Genomic DNA, 27,115 nt, shown 5'->3' on the forward strand with positions numbered 1-27,115 from the left:
CCTCCGCGCAGCGATTTGACTGCTAAGTCTACGAAGGCATACATACTCTACCCCCTCTGGTTTTGAACCTGTGACCTCTTAGGAGGAAACACATGCTCTTAACCATTAGGCCCACTCAATGTATATTATTAAATAGGTTTTATAAAGTTTATTAAATATTATTATTATTAAATTAGATATTAGATTTATTAAAGTGATGTATGAATTTTTTAAATTTATAAAATAAAGAATTTTTTTAATTGAAGTTTATAGATTTGTGAATATTTTACTTTAATTTTAAAAAAAATGTTGTTAACCATTTGATTTATTATATTTAAATATAAAATATTTGAGGTTGATATAAGTTTTTGGAAAATTGTGTGTTGTGTTCGTTGATGTGTCTAACGTTTTGAGTGAACACTTAATTAATCTTCAGAAACATAAAAAATTTAACCATAACAATTTTAATATATAATTTATTTGAATAAATTAATAAATAAAAAATTCACAAATTTACTTTTAACTATAGTAATAATTACTTATTTAAAATTTGTATCACATAATTTTACATTTTAACAAGGTGCACATATTCTATCATCTTCTAGATTTGAACCTATAGAACTTTATAATATTTTAAGTATAATTAAATTAACTTATATTCATTAAAATTTAGCATATAATTGTTTTTTAATTGACAATTGTTATAGATATTCTCATCTATCAAGATATTTTAAAATTTTCGATTTGAATAATGAGAATATTTATTTATTTATTTAAACATTGGGAAAACCTATCATAACTCAGTTATCATACCACTATTGGTTTGACAATTAAGTTATGATAGGTTTATTATCATTGAGTAGGATTGGCTTCTCCACTGCCACAATGCAGAATTACAATTAACAAAATATCTCAATTTACCAATCATTAAAACCTAAATTGACTCGATTCTAAACCATAACAATAACTTGAATTCAATATTTTTACTTTACTTTATCTATGTTTAAACTAAGTCACAGGTACTAGCTACTATGTAGCACTTGTTAATATAACAAAGAAAACAAATTCTTTTATCCCACAATGTGTTCCAAAATGTCCAACACCTTGTTTCAATATGGAACTTATGAGAATTCATTCTTGTTTTAACAATATTGATTTTCTTCCTTAAGATAATTAAAACAAAAACATAATTTTATATTCTAAACTAATTCTCTTATCCTTTATTTATTTATTGTGTCACAATTTGCCTTATAAATTTAAATGTGCTAGTATATTTTGCAAATTAACTTCTTTCTTCATTTATCCAATAATTCAACCTAGCATATTTATGCCAACCCCTCTTAAATAGTAAGTGAATTTAATTAGACTTTAAATCAATATTAGGAAACCTTTTTTTCTAATAGTTTTCTTGTTCTAGCACAATATTGACCTACTCTAAAAAGGGATGTTTAAGAGAAGTCCCATCTTTATTACACTTGTACTTCTTTCATTATTGTGGATTTTGTGCTACTTGAGGGAAAACACAATACGATTTTTAAAGTTTTGAAGAATAGTGTTTCACTAGGGAGGTTTCAATCCACCCTAAATCATTTTTTTTTAAATTATATATATAATATTTTGAATATATATATATATATATATATATATTATCGAGTGTGTTTTAATGGTGATTTTCAACAAAAATTTGGAAACAAGTTTAACTAACATCTTGTTATTTAGGAGCATAAGTTAGTTTTTATTTTGTACATCAACTTTTGTTATTCAACATTTTTTGTTATTCAGATGATGATAATGTTTAATAATTAAGCTCTATAAGTTATATTGCGACATCAATAACTGATGTTTTAGTTTTATTGGTGTCTCAACACTCTTTATGTCAGATATGATTTCATTTGATGTGAAGAATAGATTTTCGGTTGTAATTATAACCATAATTATTACTTAGTCAATTATTATAATATAGATAAATTTATTATTAAAGGAAATTTCAACTTAAAGTGCCCATGAAATTTTCATGTAATTTCTATATGATAATATGTAAATCAATCAAAATCTTTTAAATTTAAAAAGAGGTATATGTAAATATATTGGGGGGAAAAGAAGAAAAACTATTTTTTTAATTGTATTTTTGGCTTATCTACTTATATGTTTACTCAAATTTCAAGTGTAGACACTCGTTGGATGCGGAATTAAATTCCACATCCAACGAGTACTTATTATGCATAATTTGGAGAAGACCTGCATTGACAAAAATTGAAGACACATTTATATTCAATTTTTATCAATGTGGGTCTTCTCAAAAGTATCCACAAAGGATACTTGTTGGAGGTGGAATTTAATTCCGAATCCAATGAATGTCTACACTTGAAATTTGAGTAAACATATAAGGATGTAAGCCAAAAATACAATTAAAAAAAATAGTTTTTTTTTCTCTTCCCTCCAAAATTCATAACTCTTATTTTATTATTTTTCCTTAGTAGACCACTTTTACGCAAAAATTTCCTCTAATGAATAGTGACACTTAGTTTCTCCACTCCAATTTTCTCAATGAGATTTTCTCTAGCTATAAGTGTTAGTTTAACTTTAACCAACATTATTAACTCCACTTAGATCTATTAACATTTCTTTGTCAATGAGTGTTTTATTATTAGTTTCTTTTCTATTTCCTTTTTCCATTGTTCAACTTCTTAATTTGCACAAACAAGTTTTGATTATAATTCCTAAGGAAATAAATTTTATTTATCTTTATTAAATAAAACTTTGTCAAAATTCCCCAAGTTCCTACTTTCCATGCCAAATTCAAATCATTTCGAAAGATCATGATTCACATATAATACTTTTTTGTATTTGGTGAGGAGACTTCACTTTGCAACATCATTATAAGGCCCTGCAATGTTATATTCATTTTTTTTGTATATGTAAATTCTCTTCCCATCTTTTAGCTCATGAGAGTGAGATATTATTCATGGCTCAGAATGATCCAAATTTATGAAGGAATGAAATGAAATATAGATTTAAATAGAACACAAAGATACAACAAAAGAACATAAATCCAATTAATTAATAACAAGTATCGAAAATTTCTTACATGTAGAATGGAACAAACTAGCTTGGGCAATGGTAGCTTATCTCTTAAAAGAGATGTGGTGGCTAAATGCATTTTGCACTGCGTTAGAATGAGGCTCAAAGACTTTTTTTATCATAAAGAAGAAGTGTGAAACCATAACCCTATGAGATGAAGCACCAATGGTTTTGGGCCTCGTTGGGGTATGCTGGACCGCCAACTTCCTGGGGATGTAACTTTAGCATACAATCTTTGTTTGACTATCATAATACCTCGTTTTGAAGATCTCCACGAGAAGGAAAAAAGGGATCTATGAAATAGATTTTGGCATTTTTATGATCTCTTCGTTTTCCCAAAAAAAACCTCTTTTAGGACCTCAAAACGACTTTGAAAGTTTAGGACCCGAAATTTTTCCAAAAATAGAAAGTTGTGTTAGAATTAAGGAAACTGAAAGGAAATAGTGTTGGGGGTCTAAGTCAAATAGGCAGGTGGCCACCAATATACACCTAGATCACATAAAGAGCTTTAATCAACAAGTGTATCATGAAGAACGAACATGCCAAAAGCGGGTTTTAACACCCAATGAAGAGTGTAAGAATTTCTCCTCTCAACCACTAGAACTAGATCCAATTGGCCATTCTTATTATTATGGATAGATGCCAAATATTTCCTTTTCAAATTCAACTGAAATTGTTAAATGCTTTTATTCATATTAAACTTGACACAATGTCGAAACTTTTCCACATAAAAAACATATTTGATTGACATTTAAACACACTCACCAATCGATTGTTGATTTTTTTACTTCGTCTCCTTTTGGTTAAAAAATAGTTTCACAATCATGTTTGACTTAAAAATTTGCAACTAGTCAACATGACATTAATTTTATTGTTGCTTTGTTGTGAGCTATAATAATGATAACATTTAAATATTTTTTTTGATATCATATGTCATTTTTTCATGAAAATAATGTTGTCATTTTTTTTGTTATTTTGTCCACAACAAAATCTATGGCTTGAGAAACCACAACCTAGGGGCACCTAATCCATCAAAATCAGTTGCAGATTGCACTTGACCTAAGTCACACTAACCAGTACTCATTGTTGGATTTGTGCCCACTGAGTTTTGAATCAGTGACCTTTTCACCACATAACACCTTAATAAAACACCTTGTCATTCCATTATTCTACACCCTATATGAAAATATATCACCGTTGCTAAAACCTCTACTAGTGTTTTTTCAAATAGCCTAATTAAACATTAATGTAATTGTTATTTTCTTGTGAACTAATACTAATGTTTACATTTTCTCCTATAATAACCCATTTTACTAATACAACTTGAGTATGCCTAATGGTTAAGAGCGTGTGTTTCCTCCTAAGAGGTGACAAGTTCAAAACCAGAAGGGTAGAATATGTATGCCTTCATAGACTTAGCAATCAAATCGTTGTGTGAAGATGGGTCCCTTGTCCCACGAACAAAAAGATCTCATACACCAATTTGGTGTTGGGTCCCTTGTCCCACAAACAAGAAAATCTCATACACCAATTTGGTGTTTGGCTTGACCGTAACCTAAAAATTAAATAATAATAACTTTATTTAAACTAATAAAAATAAAATGTTTTTTTTTCTTTTCTTATCTCACATACTATTTTTATTTTCATAAAAATATACTGTCACTAACCTTTAATATTAACTTGTTTTTTGAAATATCCCAACTTTATATTATTGTAATTTTATTCTTCTTGTTAGCTAATAATATTATTAACAATTTTTCTTAAACACATCTATCTCACTTATATATATATTAAAAATATAATAGTATCACTAAAATTATACTTACTTTCTTCAAATATCATTTTCGAATTTGATAAAAATTTTCATGATATGTTTCTATTGTGTTCGGATTTAAAAAGTAATATAATGTTTTTATGCTTAAGATATAATAATTATGATAACATTATTATTTATGTTAGTGTAAATTAATGTAAAATATGAAGAATAGAGTATGTATGCCTGGGTAGACTTAGCAGTCAAATTGCTGGGCAGAGGTGGGTCCCTTGTCCCACAAACAAGGAGGTCTCATACACCAATTTGGTGTTTGGCTTAACTGTGACCTTAAAAATAAATATTACTATTATTATTAATAAATTTATTGTTTTTGCAGTTAGAAAGTAGATATTGTATTGAGTTTGTGATTTTGATAGTTTTATTTTACATATTGAAATTTATTTTTGACAATATTTTAAATAATTTTTTTACAATTTAATTAGCTATTAAATTTAACAAATTATTTTTTAATGGGATGAGCAAAAAATACACAAAAATACAAAAGTACAAGGTTACCAGAGTGGGAGTGTAAGGCCCTCGCGACTCGGGCAAGTGCGCGACGGGCGGGCGCCCCTTCACATGACAGTCGGGCAGTGAACGTGACCCGGGTAGGCGCACACGACGAGCAGGAGCGGTCACCCGGCGAGCGGGCGCGGTCACCCGGCGAGCGGGCGCGGTCACCCGACGAGCGGGTGCGGTCACCCGGCGAGCTAACGATGCGACGAGCGGGCGCGGTTCTGCACGAGCAGGCGCGGTTCTGCACGAGCGGGCACGGTTCTGCACGAGTGGGCGCAGTCACCCGGCGAGCGGGCGCAGTCACCCGGCGAGCGGACCCAGTCACTCGGCGAGCGGGCGCGGTCACCCGACGAGCGGGCGTGGTTCTGCACGAGCGGGCACAGTCACCCGACGAGCGGTTGCGGTCACCCAGCGAGCTGGAAATGCGACGAACAGCCGAGCTAGGTGCAACAAAAGGACAACACAATGCGAAGAACAAAGCGACACTTAAAATTAGACTAAGTGTTGGAGCCATGCTTATATGCGCAGCCAAATAGAAGCAAGCCGACTTGTATTAGAATATTGTTTGGGCGTTGAGCGAAGGATATGGGGGTCGGCCTTAAGGCTGCACACCCCTCCTAAACTGCACACAGAGTGGGTATAAATACAACAAGGTTGGAGCTCATTTGGAGGACAGTTCGAACAAGGAACTTCGCATATCTCTCTACATCGAGCAAGGGGTAAAAGGAAGGCGCAGAAGTGCGCATATCTCATGCGCTGAAGGATAAAGTGCGCAGTTTTACCGGAAGCTGATTGTAGGACGACAGTACATGGTTGTAAGGCAGTTTTGTGCAGAACTGAGAGGAGGAGTTCTTGGTGTCTCGGGTGAGCACCCTCCTACCGTAAAGAGGTTGGCACATGGTTGTAAAAGGCTATCTTTGCCTTGTTTGTAAATATTGTTAAGTCTTGGCTGGGATTTTGCCAAGCACACTTGTATGATGTATTATTGAAGATTATCATAATATATTGTTATCGGGCAGACTTGTTCGGGAGTTGCCCCTCCCTTTATACTTGTGTGCAATTGTTATTGTCTTGGTTAATTTCATATTGGATAATAATGCACTTTACTTGGTTGCGAAACACAAACTATGTATGTTAATGTGGAAAGGCGTAGTCCATGTGTACAAGTATTGTTAAAAAGAAAGTGCATGGTGGTGCCGCACCTCGCCGGACACGGTTGGAAGACTACCGTAGGCCTGGGGGCATGACAGGTGGTATCAGAGCAAGGTTGCTCGTAGAGGCTTGGATAAGGTTCAGGTGTTGAAGCATTTGAAGGTGGTTTCAGGACTCGGTTTGAGCAGGGTTGCTCGTGACAGTTACTTGCAGGTGAAGGAAATCGTTTCACACAAGTGAGACAAGGATTGGTTCTATTTGCAGGTGACTTGGTAAATATGGAGAAGGCTGAAAAGGCAGTGATGGTGGATGATGGTGAATCCAGCCATAGTGCAGTTAAGGCTCTCCGGTACGAAGTATTGGAACACATGAGTCGATGGAGTTCTAACTGGGTTGCGATGCAAGCTGAGAACATGAAGATTCGAGAGAGCTGTTCGGAACTAAGGAGGGAACTTGAAGAACTCAGAAGCCAATGCGAAAGTACGACAGATATTGAACTCAATGAGTTTGATGAAGAGATCCAACGAAGTAGACTTGGTCTTCAAGAGCTCTTTGATGAAAGAGCCCGGTTGAGGAAAGAAAGTGCTAAAGTGGAAGCCGAAATCAAGCAAATTGAGGAAGAAATAAAGAAGAAGCTTCTTGGTAAGAAGGTTGTTGTGATTGAGTAGGAAGAACTCGACTACATTGACAAGTTGGAGACTCACTACCGAGAGCATCCAGAGGACATTCGGAAGTTTAGTTCCATGAACTTGGTCAATGAACACTTGGTTGGTACACTTGAGCAGAACACGGTGGAAGGAAAGCTTGAAGCAAGTCAAGCTAGACCAGGGCCGAGTTCCCTAGAAGAGCCAAGCAAGGAAGTAAGGTATCTTAAGAGGAATGTCAAGAAGGAGCATAAGCCTATTGACACTTCTGAGGCCGAATTCTTGAAGAAGGTTGCTGAGATAAGGCGCAAGACAAAGCCAATAGAGGAAGATGGTTCCTTGAAGTTAAGTTTTGTGCAGGTGACCGTGAAGGGCAAGAGATTTGCAGCTTTGATTGATACAGGGGCTACTCATAGCTTCGTAAGCAGGAAGGCAGCAAAATCTTTTGGAAAGAAGGCAAAGATGGAGAGGGAATGTAGTGCTTTCAAAGCAGTTAACTCTTCCATTAGAGCTGTTGATGGTGTATTGAAAAACACTCAGGTGAAGGTAGGATCATGGTTCGGGAAGTTGGATTTGAGAGTTGTGGATATGGATGATCATTCTATGGTGTTGGGGCTGGACTTTATGAGGCTTGCACAAGCCATACCGATGATGACCCGGGATCTTCTCTTGATCACAGCTGAAGGGAAGAACATGATGGTACCGATGAATAGAAGGAGTTGCTTGGGGTATAGACCAAGGATGGCTTCTATGACTTTGTATCCCAAAGATCCAAATGTGAAGCATGAGGATGTGGAACAAAGAGGACTTGGGAGTGTGGTTCAAACAATGAAGGAAAGGAAGCTTGTTGACTTCGTTGCAAGAGCTGGGAAGAAAAATGAAGAAGGTGAGAAGAAAACCTCACGAACATGGAGACACTTGTTGGGAACATCTTCTACTGACAATCTTCACAATGGAGTTGCAAATGAAGCAAGCCCGAGTGCTACTTCAAAAGCAGTGGTTGATGAGGGTTATGAGGGTAGAGATCCTGCTGGGATAGTGGACTTTTGCAGATATGTTATGGGCATATATGACTTTCAGTTGACAAAGGACAAGCTAGGTGAGCTTGGATGTACATGTGAAGAGACTGAAGCTGTGCATAGCTACTTGAGGACACAACATCAATCCGACACATGGGTGGATGAGAGTCAGGGAGGAAACTTCCTGGCCCTCCTTTCTCTGTAAATAACCTTGGGGAAAGGTTGATGTGGAGGCCTTAATAGGGAGGAACCACATCAACTTTACAAGAAGCCTTGGGGAGGCTTCTTTATGACAGATGAGGACCCGGATGCAGATGACCAAAGGTTGGGATGGAGTCTACATGAGTTGGACAGCTAGAGTCATGGACACCAGGTTGACTATACGAAACATGTTGCAGATGGATGGAGTTTCCATGGACCTGAACATGGGTTCTTGATGAGTCGAGGATGTGGCAGTATGTTTTGAGGACCGGCTGATGGTGACATGAGAATGTGCATTCTCATAGTTTGAGCGTGACAGTTGGACTGATCACCCGACTAGTTCGGACATGGGGTCGCGAAGTGTACAGAGATGTGTTGACATTATGCTAGAATATCATGACATGAGTTCACATGATGATCATTAAGATGACTATTGTGGAGATGAGTTGTTGACACATGGTTGAGGTGTGTTAGCACTTGTTGACATCTCATGGGCAGTTTTGCACATGGAGATGATGACATGATGGAGATGGAGCTTTATATATGTTGCAGTGATGTTTGCCTTATATGGAGAAGTCCACATCATGGTTAATGATGATCTTGGTGGAGAGCTACCGGGATGGTGTGTTGTCGAGGACGACAACGATTTCAGGTGGAGGAGGATGTAAGGCCCTCGCGACTCGGGCAGGTGCGCGACGGGCGGGCACCCCTTCACACGACAGTCGGGCAGTGAACGTGACCCGGGTAGGCGCACACGACGAGCGGGCGCGGTCACCCGGCGAGTGGGCGCGGTCACCCGGCAAGCGGGCGCGGTCACCCGACGAGCGGGTGCGGTCACCCGGCAAGCTGACGATGCGACGAGCGGGCGCGGTTCTGCACGAGCGGGCGCGGTCACCCGGTGAGCGGGCGCAGTCACCCGGCGAGCGGGCGCAGTCACCCGGTGAGCGGGCACAGTCACCCGGCGAGCGGGCGCGGTTCTGCACGAGCGGGCGCGGTTCTGCACGAGTGGGCACAGTCACCCGACGAGCGGGTGCGGTCACCCGTCGAGCTGGAAATGCGACGAACAGTCGAGCTAGGTGCGACAAAAGAACAACACAATGCGACGAACAAAGCGACACTTAAAATTAGACTAAGTGTTGGAGCCATGCTTATATGCACAGCCAAATAGAAGCAAGCCGACTTGTATTAGAATACTGTTTGGGCGTTGAGCGAAGGATATGGGGGTCGGCCTTAAGGCTGGACACCCCTCCTAAACTACGCACAGAGTGGGTATAAATACAACAAGGTTGGAGCTCATTTGGAGGACAGTTCGAACAAGGAACTTCGCATATCTCTCTACATCGAGCAAGGGGTAAAAGGAAGGCGCAGAAGTGCGCATATCTCATGCGCTGAAGGGTAAAGTGCGCAGTTTTACCGGGAGCTGATTGTAGGACGACAGTACACGGTTTTAAGGCAGTTTTGTGCAGAACTGAGAGGAGGAGTTCTTGGTGTCTCGGGTGAGCACCCTCCTACCGTAAGAGGTTGGCACATGGTTGTAAAAGGCTGTCTTTGCCTTGTTTGTAAATATTGCTAAGTGTTGGCTTGGATTTTGCCAAGCACACTTGTATGATGTATTATTGAAGATTATCATAATATATTGTTATCGAGCAGACTTGTTCGGGAGTTGCCCCTCCCTTTATACTTGTGTGCAATTGTTATTGTCTTGGTTAATTGCATATTGGATAATGAATGAGTATGGGCTTCATTAAGTATAAAGGCTAATGCACTTTAAAGTTTACTTGGTTGCGAAACACAAACTAAGTATGTTAATGTGGAAAGGCGTAGTCCATGTGTACAAGTATTGTTAAAAAGAAAGTGCACGATGGTGCCACACCTCGCCGAACACGGTTGGAAGACTACCGTAGGCTTGGAGGCGTGACAGAGAGGATGCAACTATGCGAACTTCTATTTGATCTTTTCTCTCGACGTCATTCACAAACATTAGTTTTCAAACCATTGAAATTTTATAAATATGGGTTTATATGTAATTACAAAATTCCTGTGAATCTACTTGGTTTTTGTCTCCTTCGTAAAGTGATAATAAATAAATTAGTATAATATTCTTTTTAATATTTTATGGAATTATCAATATGACTAATTTTAAATTAATATAATATATATACTTTATGGAATTATCAATATAACTAACTTTCATTGGAAGAAACAAAGTTTTATGATTATTTATTATAATCAATAAATTATTTTAGTAAACATTTTAAAAAATATAATTATGTATTAATATAAAGAATATATTTGTATTAATATAAAAAAGTATATATTCTTTTTACTAAAGGAAAAATATATATTTTATTAATATAAATACAATTATATAATATAATGTCAACATATTTAATAATGTGTTTAAGTCAATGTTATAGCAGTTCTATATACTTTCTTAAGTAAAAGTGTAGTAAATATTATAATATTTTAAATTATATTTTTCAATAGGTTTATAATTTGCGTTATTGAAAAAACCAACTTAAAATAATTAAGAATAGTGATTTGAAGTATTATGAATATATTTAGTTAAGATATAATTTAATTTTTTTTTTTCTATATAAATAGAGTTGTTATTATATTTTTATAATAGAGTTAATATTATTATATTTCTATTTTATGCCTGAAATAAAAATACATGTAAAAATTTTTAAGTGTTATATATTATATTTTACCATAAGAGTGTAGGGTAAAATTAGTTAGAATTATTTATTTCCATATTTATTGGATAAAGAGTGAATTATTAAAAAAATCAAATGACTAATATACCAAATTTCAAAATCAATTTGAAAATTATTAACTCAATTATTTTAACTTGGAAAAAATGGTTTTTTGTTTTTTGTTTTTTTTTTTTTAATATTGTAATAATTTTTTTTTAAATAATTTTTATATTATATAATGATTATAAATCAATGTAGATTCATCATGACTACTAAGTGTCAAGAGGGATCAAGTTGAGAGCTAGATCTAAGTTGGTACTTCTATATTCCATAATGGATTTCCTCAAGCCTTTAAATAGGCTTCATTCTAACCAATACTATAGGGTTGTAAATTACCATTAGAAATTATAATTATAATTATAATTATATATATAATTAATTTAATTGAGTCAATTTGTTTAAATAACACAATATAACAAGATACAACAACTTTTACATACTAGATTGGAGAGCACGACACAATAAAATTTATTAATCTTCTTGCTTTTCCTTTTTAAGTTTGCTAATTTAAGTGAATATGTTCAAGATAGAATATGTCAGGACATGTTTGGTAATTCCACAAAATTGAAATTTCTAAACCGGATTCTAAACCTTAACATCAACTTGAAATAAATACTTTTACTTTAATTTAACTATATTTAAACTAAGCAACGAGGACTAGCTACTATATAGCATTTGTTTATATGTATATACAACTTTTATTTTTAACAATTTCATATAATCAAACTATATGGAAGGGTGATTATGTTTTCAATGCCATAGTTTCACAATATCCTATATGCTCATATAATTCGATGACATGTGTACATAGTGGATGGACTACTTGGTCTAAATGGAGTTTGGTCCTCATTAAATCATAAGGTAAAGACCTATGGCCCTTGAGTTTGTCCTTAACTCTAAGATGTTAGGGTCTAAGAGCATGGTGATTGTTGGAAACACAGAAATCATAGCCACACCAAGTGAACATGTCGATCAATCTTTCTCAAGCATCTCAGAAAGGTCTAAACCATCCCTCAGGTGTGAGGAACCTCATTGGAAAAAAAAAATTAAAAAAAGTTTACTCATGTTTTCCCAAGGAAGTCCAATGCTTGCCCAACGACATTATTGGCTAGGTATTGAGGCTTATTTGCATGATTTTAGGTGCCTCTCTCTATTCATAAGCTAAGTACATTAGAAAAAATATTCCTTCAGGCCTAACCCTTCATGTCTTGAGAGCTCTTAATTTGGTCTGGCTCAACCACATCTTGCAAACACTTCATTACTAGTAACTTGAGTTGGATAGATTAATGGTTGTAACCATTGGATAAATTGTGATTGTTCTTGAAGTTGATGCCTTCATTCTCAAATTATATTTTCCTTCTCACGATGAAATAATGAGGGCCCAACCATTTTGTTTACAACGTGATGACTATTTCAACAAATGCCTCAAATATGATAATGTCTTGTTGTGAAACAAATTAGTATGAACTTGGTGTGATTTTGCTTGGTCCTATTTTATGAGAAATTTGAGGTCACAATTGTCTTTGTAGATGAATAGTTTCAAAGGGGGGCTCTTATATGTCAATGTTGGGTCAACCTTCTTGTTCTCATGTTCTCAAAGTAGGCTAAAAGGCTAACATTTTGACCTTTCTTTATGTCCATGTCCTTGTTTTCTTGAGGTAGGATAAAAGACCAACATTTTGACTCTTTTCTGATTTAACCTTGATAATTAATCCATGATGCAATTTTGTTGAAATTTCTTGTTAAATCTAATACATTACATATCCTAATTATACAATCAAAATAAACAACCTCAAAACCCCTATTACACCTGGAATGTGCAATGTACACGTCTCCTAATAGCGATCTCAGCAAAACAAAAAATATTTTCATCTAAAAATCCAGTTGTGTGGTCAAATAAAATATGGCTAAACTTTGGCCTTTCATATACTGTTACTATTGATCACTCTTTGAATTTTGTCCATATCCATGTCACTTATTGTAGTTGGAGAGAAGTGACCCATGTTTTGATGATAACAAGGAGTTCCAAATTTTTTGCTCATTTTATTTTAACATAGTTGATTTGATTTTATCACTAAAATTTTATTATAATATCTACTTGTGTATCTACAGTTTGGAGACAGTGCAAATCAAATCTAATAGAGATTTTATGATAGCAAAAATAATTTTTGAAGGCCTTTTCACTTAAGCTTGTGCTCATTGGAGATACTTATGCATCAACAATGTTTCTTCCTTGATATGTTTTAGAGAAAAAATTGGCCACATGACAAGATAGTTCCTTGTTGAGGTAAAGTGGATTGAGTAGCCATAAGCCAAGATGGTTACCAATTGAGGTAGAGTGGAAAATGCGGCCTTAAGTCAAGATTAGATTACCTTCAATAATATGTGGCCAAAGACTAGAATTCGACAAATTTTGATATCAATATTATGAACAATATGTCACTTAACTAAATAACATCTAGTTCAAATGAGAGGGAAATGGAATTCATATGAGATAAAAAATAGTGTATTTCAATAATAATTGTGATGATTTACAAAAGGCCCTTGTAAAGATATAACCACTCATTCACTTGTCACAAAGGTGAAGGGTTGTGGCCCATATATTTATTTAATATATATTGTTATTATATTATTATTATATAATGTGTTATTATTGTATAAAGATTATGATATGCATTACAATGAAATCATTGCATCAAATTTATTTAGTACTAGCTTTAAGTTATCACTCAAGCAGTGGATTCCAATGCTACCTTATTAGATTTGTCAATTTGATTGTCATTCATGACGTGGTTAATTTCAATCAAGGGTAATTTGAATGAACCTTTACACCTTAATTAAGAAATTCAAGATGATCATCTAGTGGACACCACACATGCTTTTCGGCCTCCTTTAGAAGAAGATGGTTTGTTTGATGTTCACACCAAAACTACAATATAACAACAAAAAACCACCTACTTCGTTGGTGACAAGGGTATTTCATCGACAAAGGGCAAGTGGTTGTCTCAATCAACTTTTTAGTTGTGATTTCTCCATTCACAACAAAAAGTGGGGTTACTTTGTCCTATACATGCAAGAGAACTTTTCCTCATGTTTATTCATTTTGTTTATTTTCTTTTAGTGTCCCATCTCATCCAATATCTCCCTTCATATATGATATTGCAATATAGTGTATAGAATGTTTGTATGAACAACAAAAATGTCTCTTTTGCTTGTGTAATCTAGTTATCTTCTAAGTTTGGAGTGTTAATTGTTTTTGCTTCATAAATAGTGAGCATAGATCATGAAGTTTACATTAGAATCTTCACCTCCAATAAAATTTAGTGGGATCAACATGATATGTTTTGATTATATAATACATATGTCCTTATGATGGTGGGAAATTGTTATGACAATGTAGACTAAATGCTTGAAAATTCAATATGTTGAAGGCAAAGATTTTGAGCTACTCTATAAGGACATATTTATTCAGACATTAAGGACCACAAGCATGCTACTTGCACAAGGAAAAAGAACCCTCAAGGGGTGAGCCGTTGTACCAAAGCATATTTATTTGGCTAGGCTATGACAAGGGAGTACTATTATGTCAAAGCCATAATAGACTTGCACCTAGGCCCAACTACTTAGTCATTCCTTAAAGAAATTGAACCTTATTGAATGTTATGACATGCTACCATCTTCATTGTTAAACCATGACTCACTGAATAGTTTTTTTATCAATCAACAAATATTTTGTCAAAGCAATACAAGACTTGCACCTAACCCCAACTATTTAGTTGTTCCCTTGAGGCAATTGAACCTTAATGGATGCAATGACATGGTACCATCTCCATTGTTAAACCATGAACCCATTGACTAGTTTTTATTAACCAAATATATATGTTGCAACTATATTATGAGATTCTCTCTCTCCCTTTTTGGAAAATCAAATTATTTGTAGATTAGAGTTGATTTTCCTTGATAATTAGTTGGCATTTTATTACTTTTATTTCTTCTTCATCAAGCAATTACCAAAACAATGAATATCACAAAGATACAAAGTACACAAGATATAGGCTCCAAGCCAGGGAAAAACCCCTCCAAAGGAAAAACCCAGAAATAATACTTCTCTTCTTATAGAATCAAATCAAAATAAGACCTCCAAAACCCAAAGACCAAAGTCAAGATTCTTTTCAAGCACCAAGTCAGCCCTCCAATGAGATCTCTTCCAAACAAGTCAAAGTCTACCAAAGTCAACGAGGGTCAAACTCAAAGCAATTTGACCTACAACTTTCGGCCCTGCACCTCGCACAAAAACCCTAATTTTCTCGCATGTGTTAGCAGAAATGATCCGATTTTGAGGTCTTCTTCCTTCGCTCTTGACTTCTCCTTTACTCCTTGACTTTTGCTCTTGAAATGCCTTATTGTCTTGCTTTAGATCGAACTTGTGTGTGTTCTCTCAAATGAGTCAAAGTCCCTTCTATATATACACTTCTTAAGAGGTCAAATATGCCTCTTCTACGCCAACTTTTCCATGGCAGGGCTGCCCTGGTCTTGTAGGACAAATTATCTTTCTAAACTAAAAAATAATGATTTTCTTTTGTTACAACAAGTCCAAATAGGACTACAATACATGACAAAAAATATTCTTTGATTCAACAAGCTCTAGAAGCATGAATAACATGCTTTGACCTAGACTTTGAACATGAAACCTATACTTGATTTTTTTTGTTTTTTGTTTTTTTTCGTTTTAAATATACAATGTCATGATTACCAAAATCATTATGAAGATCGAATCTAGTTACATTCTCCAACATCCCTCACACACAAAACATGCTTCCTTCACACACATAAAAGGTGCTAAAACACTCTATAACAATGTTATTCAAAACAAAGACAAGAACTCCATATGAGATACTCGGAAAAACAAGTTGATAACATGAACAACTTGAGGTTTTATACAAACAAAACATTGACAAATGTTGAAAACAAAAGGATATCCACCAAAATAGCTAAGAAGTATTAAAAATATGGACATAAACATTGGAACTACAATGTAAACAGTTGTTTTATTGTCAGAAAAAGTTGCCTTGACAAAAATTGTTAAAATTGGCAACTAGGGCCAAACTCCATGTGGGTCAACTTATTTATGGCAGCTGATATTTTTCTTGGATCCCTCTCATCGAGAGGTGTATGATTGATCTAAAGATCATCCGATTCCGATAAGTATTCATGGAGTTATGAATTTATTTGTGTTGTAAGACAATTTGTCAAGGTCGGCCAACAACCAAATAAACCCCTCATGTGCTCAACATTTTAGTATAAAAGGAGATGACTTGAGAGTCATTTTACACACAACTTCTCTCTTGATTTCTCTCCATTTGTCTTGGGTTTTAGTGTGAGAGAAATCTAGGAGGAAGTAGCCCTAAACGCTGCCCTATGGAGAAGAGCTAACGCTACCCTATGGAGAAGCCCTAACGCTGCCCTTTGGAGAAGCCCTAACATAACCTATTAAGAGGTATTCGCAGTCAAGAAGGGCAGCAATGTAAGTCCTCAACGCAAATTTGAAAAGGGTCTCTACCCTAGATGGATGCCCTAGAAACTTAACGCAGTCTATGGAAGAATGAAAGCTCTAACTGCAGCAAGAGAGGAAGGATCTTAGACAGCGTGGAGGAGGCCCAAGTTCCTCAATGGAGGCCGAGTTAATTACTAGAGCAGTAGCCTGTTTTTGGGTCACTTTTGTGGAGGCCTAGAGGCTGTCTTAGATGGCGCAACCTGCTCTTGAGGGCCGAAGGCATGAGGAACTGTTTCGTGGGGATAGAACCCTTGGAAAGGGCTACCGCTGCAAGGGATAGGTTTGTTGTAGCAAGTCGTAGTCCCTTATACACCTACAGGTCTACGTGAAGGATAACAAGGAGGGTGTAAGGGCTAGTTGTGGCTGCTGGGGTATAACAAGCCAACATGTGGTTTAGGAATGCTGGAGAAGGGTGGTCATAGCCTTGGGACAAATGTTGTGAAGGTTGTCCAAACAGTTGTTAGAATGCCCTTACCAGTCTAGCAATGTGACAAACAGAGAATCCCCTAACAACAAGCATGCAAGGGACAACAAGCATGTAAGGGACAACAAACATGCAAGGTACATAAAGCAAAGAATGGGACAAGAAACATGGACAACATGGTTCAACCATGGCACATGGGGCAGCAATGCAACATTAGGTGCAATAGTCATGAGGTCCAACATTGTGATGATGGGTGCAACATGGTGCAACACGGTGAGGTGCAACATGATGATGAGATGCAACACGATGATAGGTGAAGGAGTCACCTTGGAGAATCAGTTGAAGCAACATGTCTTCCACTGATCTCATTTATCATCTTCTTACCTAGATAAGTTAAAGTGTTGACTTCTGTTGTAAATGTACTATCTCTCTCTCTCTCTCTCTCTCTGCTGAACTATTGAAGAACATATAAGAAGAATTGATCAAGGGTTTCCCCACATTGGGGTTTGTCCTTGGCTAGTGCCACATCTTGTGTCCTCTTGTCTTGGCTTGTCTTCTGCTATTTATGTTTATGTTCTATTGTTGATTTGGGGTAACATCGGATGTGCTCTAGCCACGAAATTTGGTGGAGAGGTTGGGGCACATGAGATCTTCAATACCTAGAAAAGGTTTGGGAAGATCCTAAACAATTCATGAGATATTAAAATAATTAATATTTTTAATGGAGTCCCTAAGTCTAAACTTAGGGAAATTAAAATATTAATGTCGATTAATATGAAAATGTGTTAGAATGGTCCAAAAGACATGGATCAAGCCAGATCTAACCTTAGCCGTTGATTAGGGACTTAATCTCGGCCGTTGATATGTCAATGAGAAAAGTATAAGAGGGGGCTTGAGGGTCACTTGGAGAGCACACCAGAGTGATCACTCATTCTATTCTCTAGAGCGGGGTTTCCTAAGAGAGATAGAATTAGTGATCAGATTTGCCGCTGAGGGGCATTGAGTACAGAGAGACAGAGAGGTAGAGATAGTGCCGAGAGAGCAACACAGTAGCCGGGAAGAGTGACGCAGTAGCAGCCAACGCTGACGCAGAGCCACGCAGAGGTAGCCGGGAGTTGCGCAGAGCTTCAGAGAGGCCAGCGTTGTTGACGCAGAGGGTCAGAAGGCTGACACAGGACCTCCTAAGGATGATGCAGACCCATTCAGGGTGACGCAGGGCCAATGTTAGGCAGAGAGGGGCTGACACATTCCAGAAAGGTAGACGCTGGGGTTTCTGGGGCAGATTGGAGCTGAGGAGATGCCAGAAGGATTATCCGGGGTTTCAGCAGGGAAATTTGTCTCAAATTGAGAGGTATTATTGCCAAGGAAATTCTCTATTGGGTAGGCCGAATTTGGCACCCAGATTGTACTTTGATATTGCTTAATAAGAAAACCCTCAGATAGCTGCACCGATTTTCCCACATTGGGTTTTTCCAGGGACTTTGGTCCAAAAATAACGGTGTCATATGGTGTGATTGTTTCTGTTTCCTTCAGTTGTTGATATGTAATATGTTGAGCATGAACTAGTGTTTATTTTTGGTATTTACATTGTAAATAACTTGTTAAGTAATAGAACAAGTAGGTAGGAATAAATTAGATAAAGTGCATGGAGGGTTTCTAATTGGTAGACTTAAAAAATTCAACATCTATCTGCAATTTACTTTAACGCTGATGTGATTGCTAATCTGGAAAAGATATTGAGCTAACTATGAAAATTGAAATAAATTGCTCTAAGCATAGAACATACCTAAAATTTAACATGGTATCAGAGGTGGGGTAAGGACAAAGCCCAAGCAAGAGTGAAAGAGCAATCACCGAAAACAGTTGGAAAAGGACAAAAGGATCAATGGATTTCTCATCCCTCTTCAAATTCACCAAGGGTGAAGTCGAAGCAGAGAATATTATCAGAATGGCGTAGCAGAAGTTTTTGATGGCCTAAAGATCACTTCAATGGGAAGTCTGGATCTAAGGGTGGAAAGAAAGACAGATGCCTTTTTTGCAATAAGTTTGGCCATTATGCGAAGGAGTGTCCGAATGGCAGGAACACATCACTTGATGATGATAACAATCATTCTAGTCAGAGGAATGACAAGTAATGCAGGTCATCAAGGAAATGGTCGACTCTTTAGAGAAAGCAAGGAACCCCAGGTATGAAGAATCAAATGTTGTTTATGATAAAATAAAGAAGCATTATCTTGTATTGGCCCTTTCCTTCAAATTTTGTGGGAATCTGGCTTATTGATTATAGTGCTTCAAGACACTTCGTTGGATAGAAGGGTGCTCTCTCGAATTTGGTAAGAGATGGAAACAATCATGGGATTATACTTGGAGTCGATGCCACCTATCCCGGAAAGGGTGTAGGAAATGTTACCCCTCAATTGAATGAGGGTAACTCGATTCATTTACAAAATCTCTTTTATGTACCTGATCACAAGAAGAACCTAGTGTCCATTTCAGCAATGGAAGTCAAAGGTTTCAGGGTGGCATTCATCGATGGAAAGGTACGTGTTTGAAAATAGAATTTTCAAAGATTCTTTTTCTCATGGGTTTAGGGTTGGCAATTTGTATCAAGTTGCAGGATGGTCCATTGGGGATCATGTCAATTGACATATCTCATCTATAACACCGGAGGTCTACTTATGGGGCCCTACCCAATGTGAGTCAGATGGTGACAGGGATGCCTGAATTCAAGAAGAGCATGAAGGTACATGTCTGAGATGTACCGAATGAAAATCTTACAAGGGGACCATTCCCCTTATGTAGCAAGTCCACAGGTTTGGAACAACCCGAGGAGTTTGAGATTCATGATCAAGAATCTCATGTATACAGGTGGAAGAAATCCCTCTATGGCTTGAAGCAAAACACCCTAGGCATAGTATGAGAGGATTGATAACTATCTGATGAAGCTGAGATTCACTAGGAATGAAGTTGATCCAAACGTTTGCTTGAAGGTTGTGGATGATAGACCTCTCATACTGGCACCTTATGAGGACGACCTATTTCTGACAGGTGCAGACCCTCTCATTTACAAAAGTAAGAGGGAGTTGGATTTCGGATGTGGAACGGTACACTGCAAGCCCGTGACTACCTTGAGGATCTTAACTTTCAAGAAGTTATATGGTAGTGATGCCGAAGCATATTTGGGAAATGCCTCTGAGTTTCATAAACTCATTCGCATTGATGTACTTGGTGAACTTCCTTCCAGACATATGTTTTGCAGTTAGCATGATGAGCTCATATATGGTTGAGCCTCATTGGATTGGTGCCAAGAATCTTCTGAGATATCTTCAGGGCACAATCTCTCATGAATTGAGATACACTGCTGGAAATGTGAAGCTGCATGATTATTCAAATGCTGACTAGGCAGGTAGTGTGGAGGATCGCAAGAGCACTTATGAGTGCTGGTTCACTTTGGCTTCTGCTTCGATATCATGTATGAGTAGGAAGCAGAAGTCGGTTGCTATAAGCACTGCCGAGACCAAATGCATAGCTACGAGTATGATCTCGTATGAAGCTGCTTGGTTGTGGAAGCTCTTCAGTGCGCAGTTTGTACACATGATGGATACCATCGTGATCTTCTGTGTCAACCAGGGGGGATTCGATTGTTGAGGAATCCTACATTCTATGATTGCTCCAGCAGATAGACATCAGATACTACCTTATCAGGGATATGGTACGTCAATGAGCAAGGAGGCTGCATCGCATTGAGACTGATGTACAGGTTGCAGAAATTCTGTCAAAGCCCCAGGGAAAGGTCAAATTTGTGACTTTCCCGAACGACTTGGAGTCGTTGAGGGACCCTCTTATGAGGGTCCTGCATGTTGCATGCATTGAGCTCTGGGAGCTCCAAGGGGCTTGGGGTACTACTGGAGCAACACGCGACCATATGGTGACTCACCCTCCCCTAATGGTGCACTGTGTACAGGGTGAATGGCTCAACCTTCCCCTGTGATACCTTGAGGCAACTTAGGGATAGGATGATTGGTTCTCCTTTCGAGGCATCCTACCCATGCAGTCTGGGACTCCTGGGAAGTACCTCTCATCTGATCAATGAGCAGGGAAATGGGGTTAAGGACCATAGTAGTACTATCGATGGACGCATTGTTGTATCTACCGTACTCCCTATGCTAGGATGACCTACATTGATCTGGGATCAACATGAGTGGTTTGAGACACTCTCTTGTGATATTGATCTGGGATCAATAAAACTAACTTCGGGTCAGTAGGGAATGGTATGAGACATTCTTGATCAATTATTCTTCTTCATGGTTCAGCAAAGTAGTGCAAGGCACTGATGGCAGAGATAGTACAGTTGGACATATGGATCAACGGATGGAGTTCTCCCTAGTTGAGAGGGAGTGTTAAAATTGGCAACTAGGGCCAAACTCCATGTGGGTCAACTTATTTATGGCAGCTGATATTTTTCTTGGATCCCTCTCATCGAGAGGTGTAGGATTGATCTAAAGATCATCCGATTCCGATAAGTATTCATGCAGTTATGAATTTATTTGTGTTATAAGACAATTCGTCAAGGTCGGCCAGCAACCAAATAAACCCCTCATGTGCTCAACGTTTTAGTATAAAAGGAGATGACTTGAGAGTCATTTTACACACAACTTCTCTCTTGATTTCTCTCCACTTGTCTTGGGTTTTAGTGTGAGAGAAATCTAGGAGGAAGTAGCACTAAACGCTGCCCTATGGAGAAGCCCTAAACACTGCCCTATGGAGAAGAGCTAACGCTGCCCTATGGAGAAGCCCTAACGCTGCCCTTTGGAGAAGCCCTAACATAACCTATGAAGAGGTATACACAGTCAAGAAGGGCAGCAATGTAAGCCCTCAACGCAGATTAGAAAAGGGTCTCTACCCTAGATGGATGCCCTAGAACCTTAACGCAGTCTATGGAAGAATGAAAGCTCTAACCGCAACAAGAGAGGAAGGATATTAGACAGCGTGGAGGAGGCCCAGGTTCCTCAATGGAGGCCGAGTTAATTATTGCGGTAGTAGCCTGTTTTTGGGTCACTTTGGTGAAGGCCTAGCGGCTGTCTTGGATGCCACAGACTACTCTTGAGGGCCGAAGGCATGAGGAACTGTTTCGTGGGGATAGAACCCTTGGAAAGGGTTACCGCTACAAGGGATAGGCTTGCTGTAGCAAGTTGTAGTCCCTTATACACCTAGAGGTCTACGTTAAGGATAACAAGGAGGGTGTAAGGGCTAGTTGTGACTGCTGGGGTATAACAAGCCAACGTGTGGTTTAGGAATGCGGGAGAAGGGTGATCATAGCCGTGGGACAGATGTTGTGAAGTTTGTCCAAACGATTGTTAGAATGCCCTTACTAGTCCAACAATGTGGCAATCAGAGAATCCCCTAACAACAAGCATGTAAGGTACAACAAGCATGCAAGGTACAAGAAGCAAACAATGGGATAGCAAGCATGGACAACATGGTTCAACCATAACACATGGGACAACAGTGCAACAGTCATGAGAACAAGCAAACAAAGGGACAACGAGCATGGACAACATGGTTCAACCATGGCACATGGGACAACAGTGCAGCATTAGGTTCAGCAGTGATGAGGTCCAACATTGTGACGCTGGGTGTAGCATGGTGCAACACAGTGAGGTGCAATATGATGACGAGATGCAACACGATGATAGGTGAAGGAGTCACCTTGGAGAATCAGTTGACGCAACGTGTCTTCAACTAATCTCATGTATCATCTTTTTAGAGATGATCTATGCTCTCACCTAGATAAGTCAAAGTGTTGACTTATGTTATAAATGTACTACCTCTCTCTCTCTGTTGTACTATTGAAGAACATATAAGAAGAATTGATCAAGGGTTTCCCCACATTGAGGTTTGTCCCTGGCTAGCACCACATTTTGTGTCCTCTTGTCTTGGCTTGTCTTCTGCGATTTATGTTTATGTTCTTACAATTTACTTTAATGCTGATGTGATTGCTAATCTGGAAAAGATATTGAGCTAACTGTGCAAATTGAAATATATTGCTCTAAGCATAGAACATACCTAAAATTTAACAAAATTGCTACACGAAAAAAAATAAAATGAAACACCAGTAAAAAAATATAAATATTGCATAGAAAAACTTAACCTATAAAGAAATCAAAATGAAAAAAATCCTGCAAACCAAGCATCCCATCGAAAGGACGGCAAGGATTGGCACCAATCAGAACCAGCTCACATAGGCTACAGGTTGAGACAGGAAGATGGAAACAACAGAACAAGGGATAAGAGAGCAAGGAATGCTAAGTATATGGAAAAGGAGAGATGGACATAGAGCAACACAGCTTCATTCATTGAGGCATATAGCCACATTAGGAAGGGGATGTTATTAAAAAAATAGTTAGGAAGCATATGGGAAAGACATGACAAAGTGAACGTCAAGGATGATGCACACCATATAAAAGTTTTAGAAAGCCAGCCCAATCAAAGTAGATGGATGGCCTGCCTTTGCAGGTCCATGTAGATGAGCAATGCGACAGTTCTCAATATGCACATATGGGATATTGTTTCTTCTGCACATCTCAATTTTCAGCTTTCATTTATAACATAAATGTTAAATTAGATGTCGAAGCTTCCGGCCGTATACTAGTTTGCCTTGTAATCCTTTACAAAAAAAAGTCTCTCCTTGTATATGAAAATATACGCACAGGAAAAGCTTTATTTCACTGAATACTCGAATAATAATATCCATAACACAATTGCCCCTGCATCCAATCCACAACGTCACATTTGATTACCTTGCAATCCAATGATAACATTTTAACCAAACTTATAAAATATCGCAGTTAATGAATTGAAGTTAATGAATATCCCCATGGAACAATTGATTTGGCCTTTATAGATATGATTTCATTACAGGAAACACGACTTGCAGGCTTATTTCATTACAAGAAAAATGACTTGCAGACTTAACTACCACACATAACTGAAGTGTGTTTTGATTGTAATACTATTTATTTCTAATTCTACTCAAATTTTGTTTTATATTTTCATATCTTTATCTGTTCGGGCTATGTGGGCATATTAAATGTTTCCACTTGATCAATTTCAATAGTTTCAATAGTTTTATTGGTCCTTGTATCCTTAATGCCATTCCATTGTTCACCTTGCTTTTTATACTTTGATTGCTTCAGCAATTGAAATGTGCGCTTTATCATTCAAAATTGGATCTTATTTATCTACACAAAATACAACAAATACATATTTTTATTGCAGTTAATTGGAAACAATTGAATAATAAATGTGTATATTCAAATACCAAATAGAAGAATAATTTTTTTATCAACCACCCACTAAACAAAATAAGAATTAATTGGAAAGAGAATCATCAAACATTATTCGGTGTTCACCCCTTTCTTCAAAACAACTTTACCAGATGCATTTTTCATAGAAAGTTTATTAATCAGCTCTTCCCAATCAGTTTTTTTCTCAATTGTCAGCTTATTTGCCGAAGATTCCCCAACTTCTGTACCCAATAATGAATTCTTGGGTTCATTCAAAAGAGCTTCTTGCTCACTGTGTTCATCCTCGTTGTCAGAAGATGGCAGGAATGCATGGGGTATATTCAAGGTGTGAGCCCTTTCAAGAGCATTCTTGTGCTCTTTATCATGCTCTTTTGCAATCGTCTCTTGTCTTTCCATTCTTTGTTCAGAAGGAATCTCCATAGAGTGATTTTTCTCCATCATGAGCTGCAAGATGAATTGGAAGAACTACTTAGAAGCAAGATTTAATAAAAGTTAGAAACGTAGTTACTAATAAAAATGTTCCACATGCAAGGGGGGAATGAACAACATGGCTTACAACAAAACAGGTTTCATGACACACAGCATGACAAAACAGGGGGGGAATGAACAACATGGCTTTCATGACACACAGCATGACAAAACAGGTTTGTTAAGTGCGTGAATTCTGCAATCAGAGTTTATGTAGCTTGTTTCCGATTTTGCCAATCACTATATAGCATAATGATTAAGATCTCTACCTTGGCATCGTCTTACCTTGCTATCTATTATATTCACGTTATGTATGAAGACAAACAATTAAAAGAGGACTGCATCACTCTGGACAAATCGAATATGAGGGTAGATAAGATAAGATAAGATAAGATAATTATATTTATGTCCAACTAATGACCACAAAGTAGGTCAAAGGGACTGTTGAGTACACTGATGTATATACAAAGCGGGAGAACCAAACGGTCTCCTATAAAAGATACAATGCATGAAGTAAATCAAAGATACAATGCATGAAGTAAATCAACATCTGGCCCTAGCGGAGAAGATCCAGGAGCTAATAGGTCTGAGGATCAAACCCATCTCTCCTAACATCTGAGGCTGAATGAATAACACTGAAGAAACTCAACAAAGTCTGTTGGCCCGATGAAGAGCCAATGGCAAGTGCAGACTGTCCACTAAATCATATCCTTGGGGGGTTCACACGCTGCTAAATGCTGGAGGACCTAGTCTGTCTCCCAGGAATGGATCTGAGACGAAACTGTTGCTGAGATCTCGTGTGGCAGGGTGAGGTCCCACGAATCCTCACTGATATGGAGTTTAGATACATACTGGTTTCAGTCAATCTCTTGGTGCCCCTGTCTAAAGGTAGTACCCTGAAAAATGTCGTGATCCTCTATGAGGGGTCTTGTCTGATGGGAGGCAAGAATATGCGCTCGGAACCTAAGAGCCTCCTGGATATACAGGGCCAAACATCTCTGGTTGGGGTACCTGAAAAAGTCGGCGAGGGTCCGAGAATCTCTGAACAAGCAATGAAACCTTCCTCTGATCTCGTAGTAGACAAGGCATCCAAGGATGAAGTGCACCTCGGTCTCCACTTCCTGTAAATGACATACCTGGTAGAGTCTATCTAGTTTATCCATCTGGTGATCTGTCTCTACCCGAAGTCTATGAGAACCTACTCTGAACTGGCCTAGAGGAATGCGAAGAGCATGCATCCAGTGGTGGAATGTATACTAGGGTTGAACAATGAGCCCGTCTCTCAACTCCAAGAAGTGCTCAACGTAGAAGGCCATCTTTGGGCACAACCCTCCTGGAGGATTGACCCAGGTAACCTAGACGAACTGCCTGTAGATGTCCTCCCTGATGATATTGTTTAGCTCCTGTCTAGTAGGTAAAAGGTGACCAGGAGCATCTAAGGAATATCGAAAAGGAGGGAGACAATCCAACTGAATTCCCACTGATTCTAAGAGGTTTGAAACTCCTGTTAACTAACATCTGGCTCGGCCTGAGGGAGTAAAATGAGCAATCGTCTCAGAAGAGAAATATGCCAAGTAAGGATAATGGTCTGATCCAAATGGATCCGAGAAACACTCTCTATGTCTTCAAAACTACGAAAATCATGCCAAAAACCAAAGAAAAATCGCATAAGGCAGCCTTTTTATACACTATCGGGAGGCAAAACCCATGAAATTAATGAAAAAAATAGAGTAAACGAAGGCGGAACCAATAATACACAGTAGCCATCCGATCTGGCCGATCAACGGTCCAGATTGGATCGGCAATCGCAATCGGCGGTGACCTTCGGCAGAGATCGGCGGGATCCACATGAGACTTGCGACAGCGATCAGCGGAATCGGCGGGATCCACATAAGGCATGCGACGACGATTGGCGGAGTTAATCTGGACCGTCGATCAAGCACGCAGATCGACGGCCCATATTACATTGCCAGATCGCTATCGGGGGATTGCAGAAGCGCTTACAAACGACGAAAGGGTTATTGCGATGAGCGATTGCGATATATCGCATCGCCGCATTGCATCGGAACTATGCAATAGAGCGGGGCCGATAACAATGATAGCAGCGATGTCACAGACCCGAAAGGGTTTATTAACAATGTTGAATCGTATTTCAAGTCCGAAATGCGGGATTTTACAGTGTTTTAGTGCATTTCCGTAGT

General features: G+C 37.9%; 1 protein-coding gene across 3 annotated transcripts in view; it reads right to left on the reverse strand.

The window, feature by feature from the left end:
- LOC149236477 (uncharacterized) overlaps window positions 1–27,115 on the reverse strand; it is a 390,522-nt gene that overhangs the window by 38,911 nt on the left and 324,496 nt on the right. Inside the window, exon 5 of one of the 3 annotated variants that reach the window (XM_089372400.1) lies at window positions 23,514–23,906. The exons of 1 other annotated variant lie outside the window; for it this stretch is intronic. In XM_089372400.1, coding sequence (XP_089228526.1) covers window positions 23,865–23,906 — 42 coding nt within the window. In that variant the 3' untranslated portion in view covers window positions 23,514–23,864. Of the gene's footprint in view, window positions 1–23,513; window positions 23,907–24,505; window positions 24,891–27,115 lie in introns of those variants that run through there. One more of the 3 variants, XM_089372398.1, reaches the window with a different exon arrangement.

The sequence above is a fragment of the Pinus tabuliformis genome, chromosome 8 (genome assembly GCF_031772625.1).
Source record: "Pinus tabuliformis cultivar Carrire ecotype Pingquan chromosome 8, CPIR1, whole genome shotgun sequence".
In the NCBI taxonomy this organism is placed as follows: Eukaryota; Viridiplantae; Streptophyta; class Pinopsida; order Pinales; family Pinaceae; genus Pinus; species Pinus tabuliformis.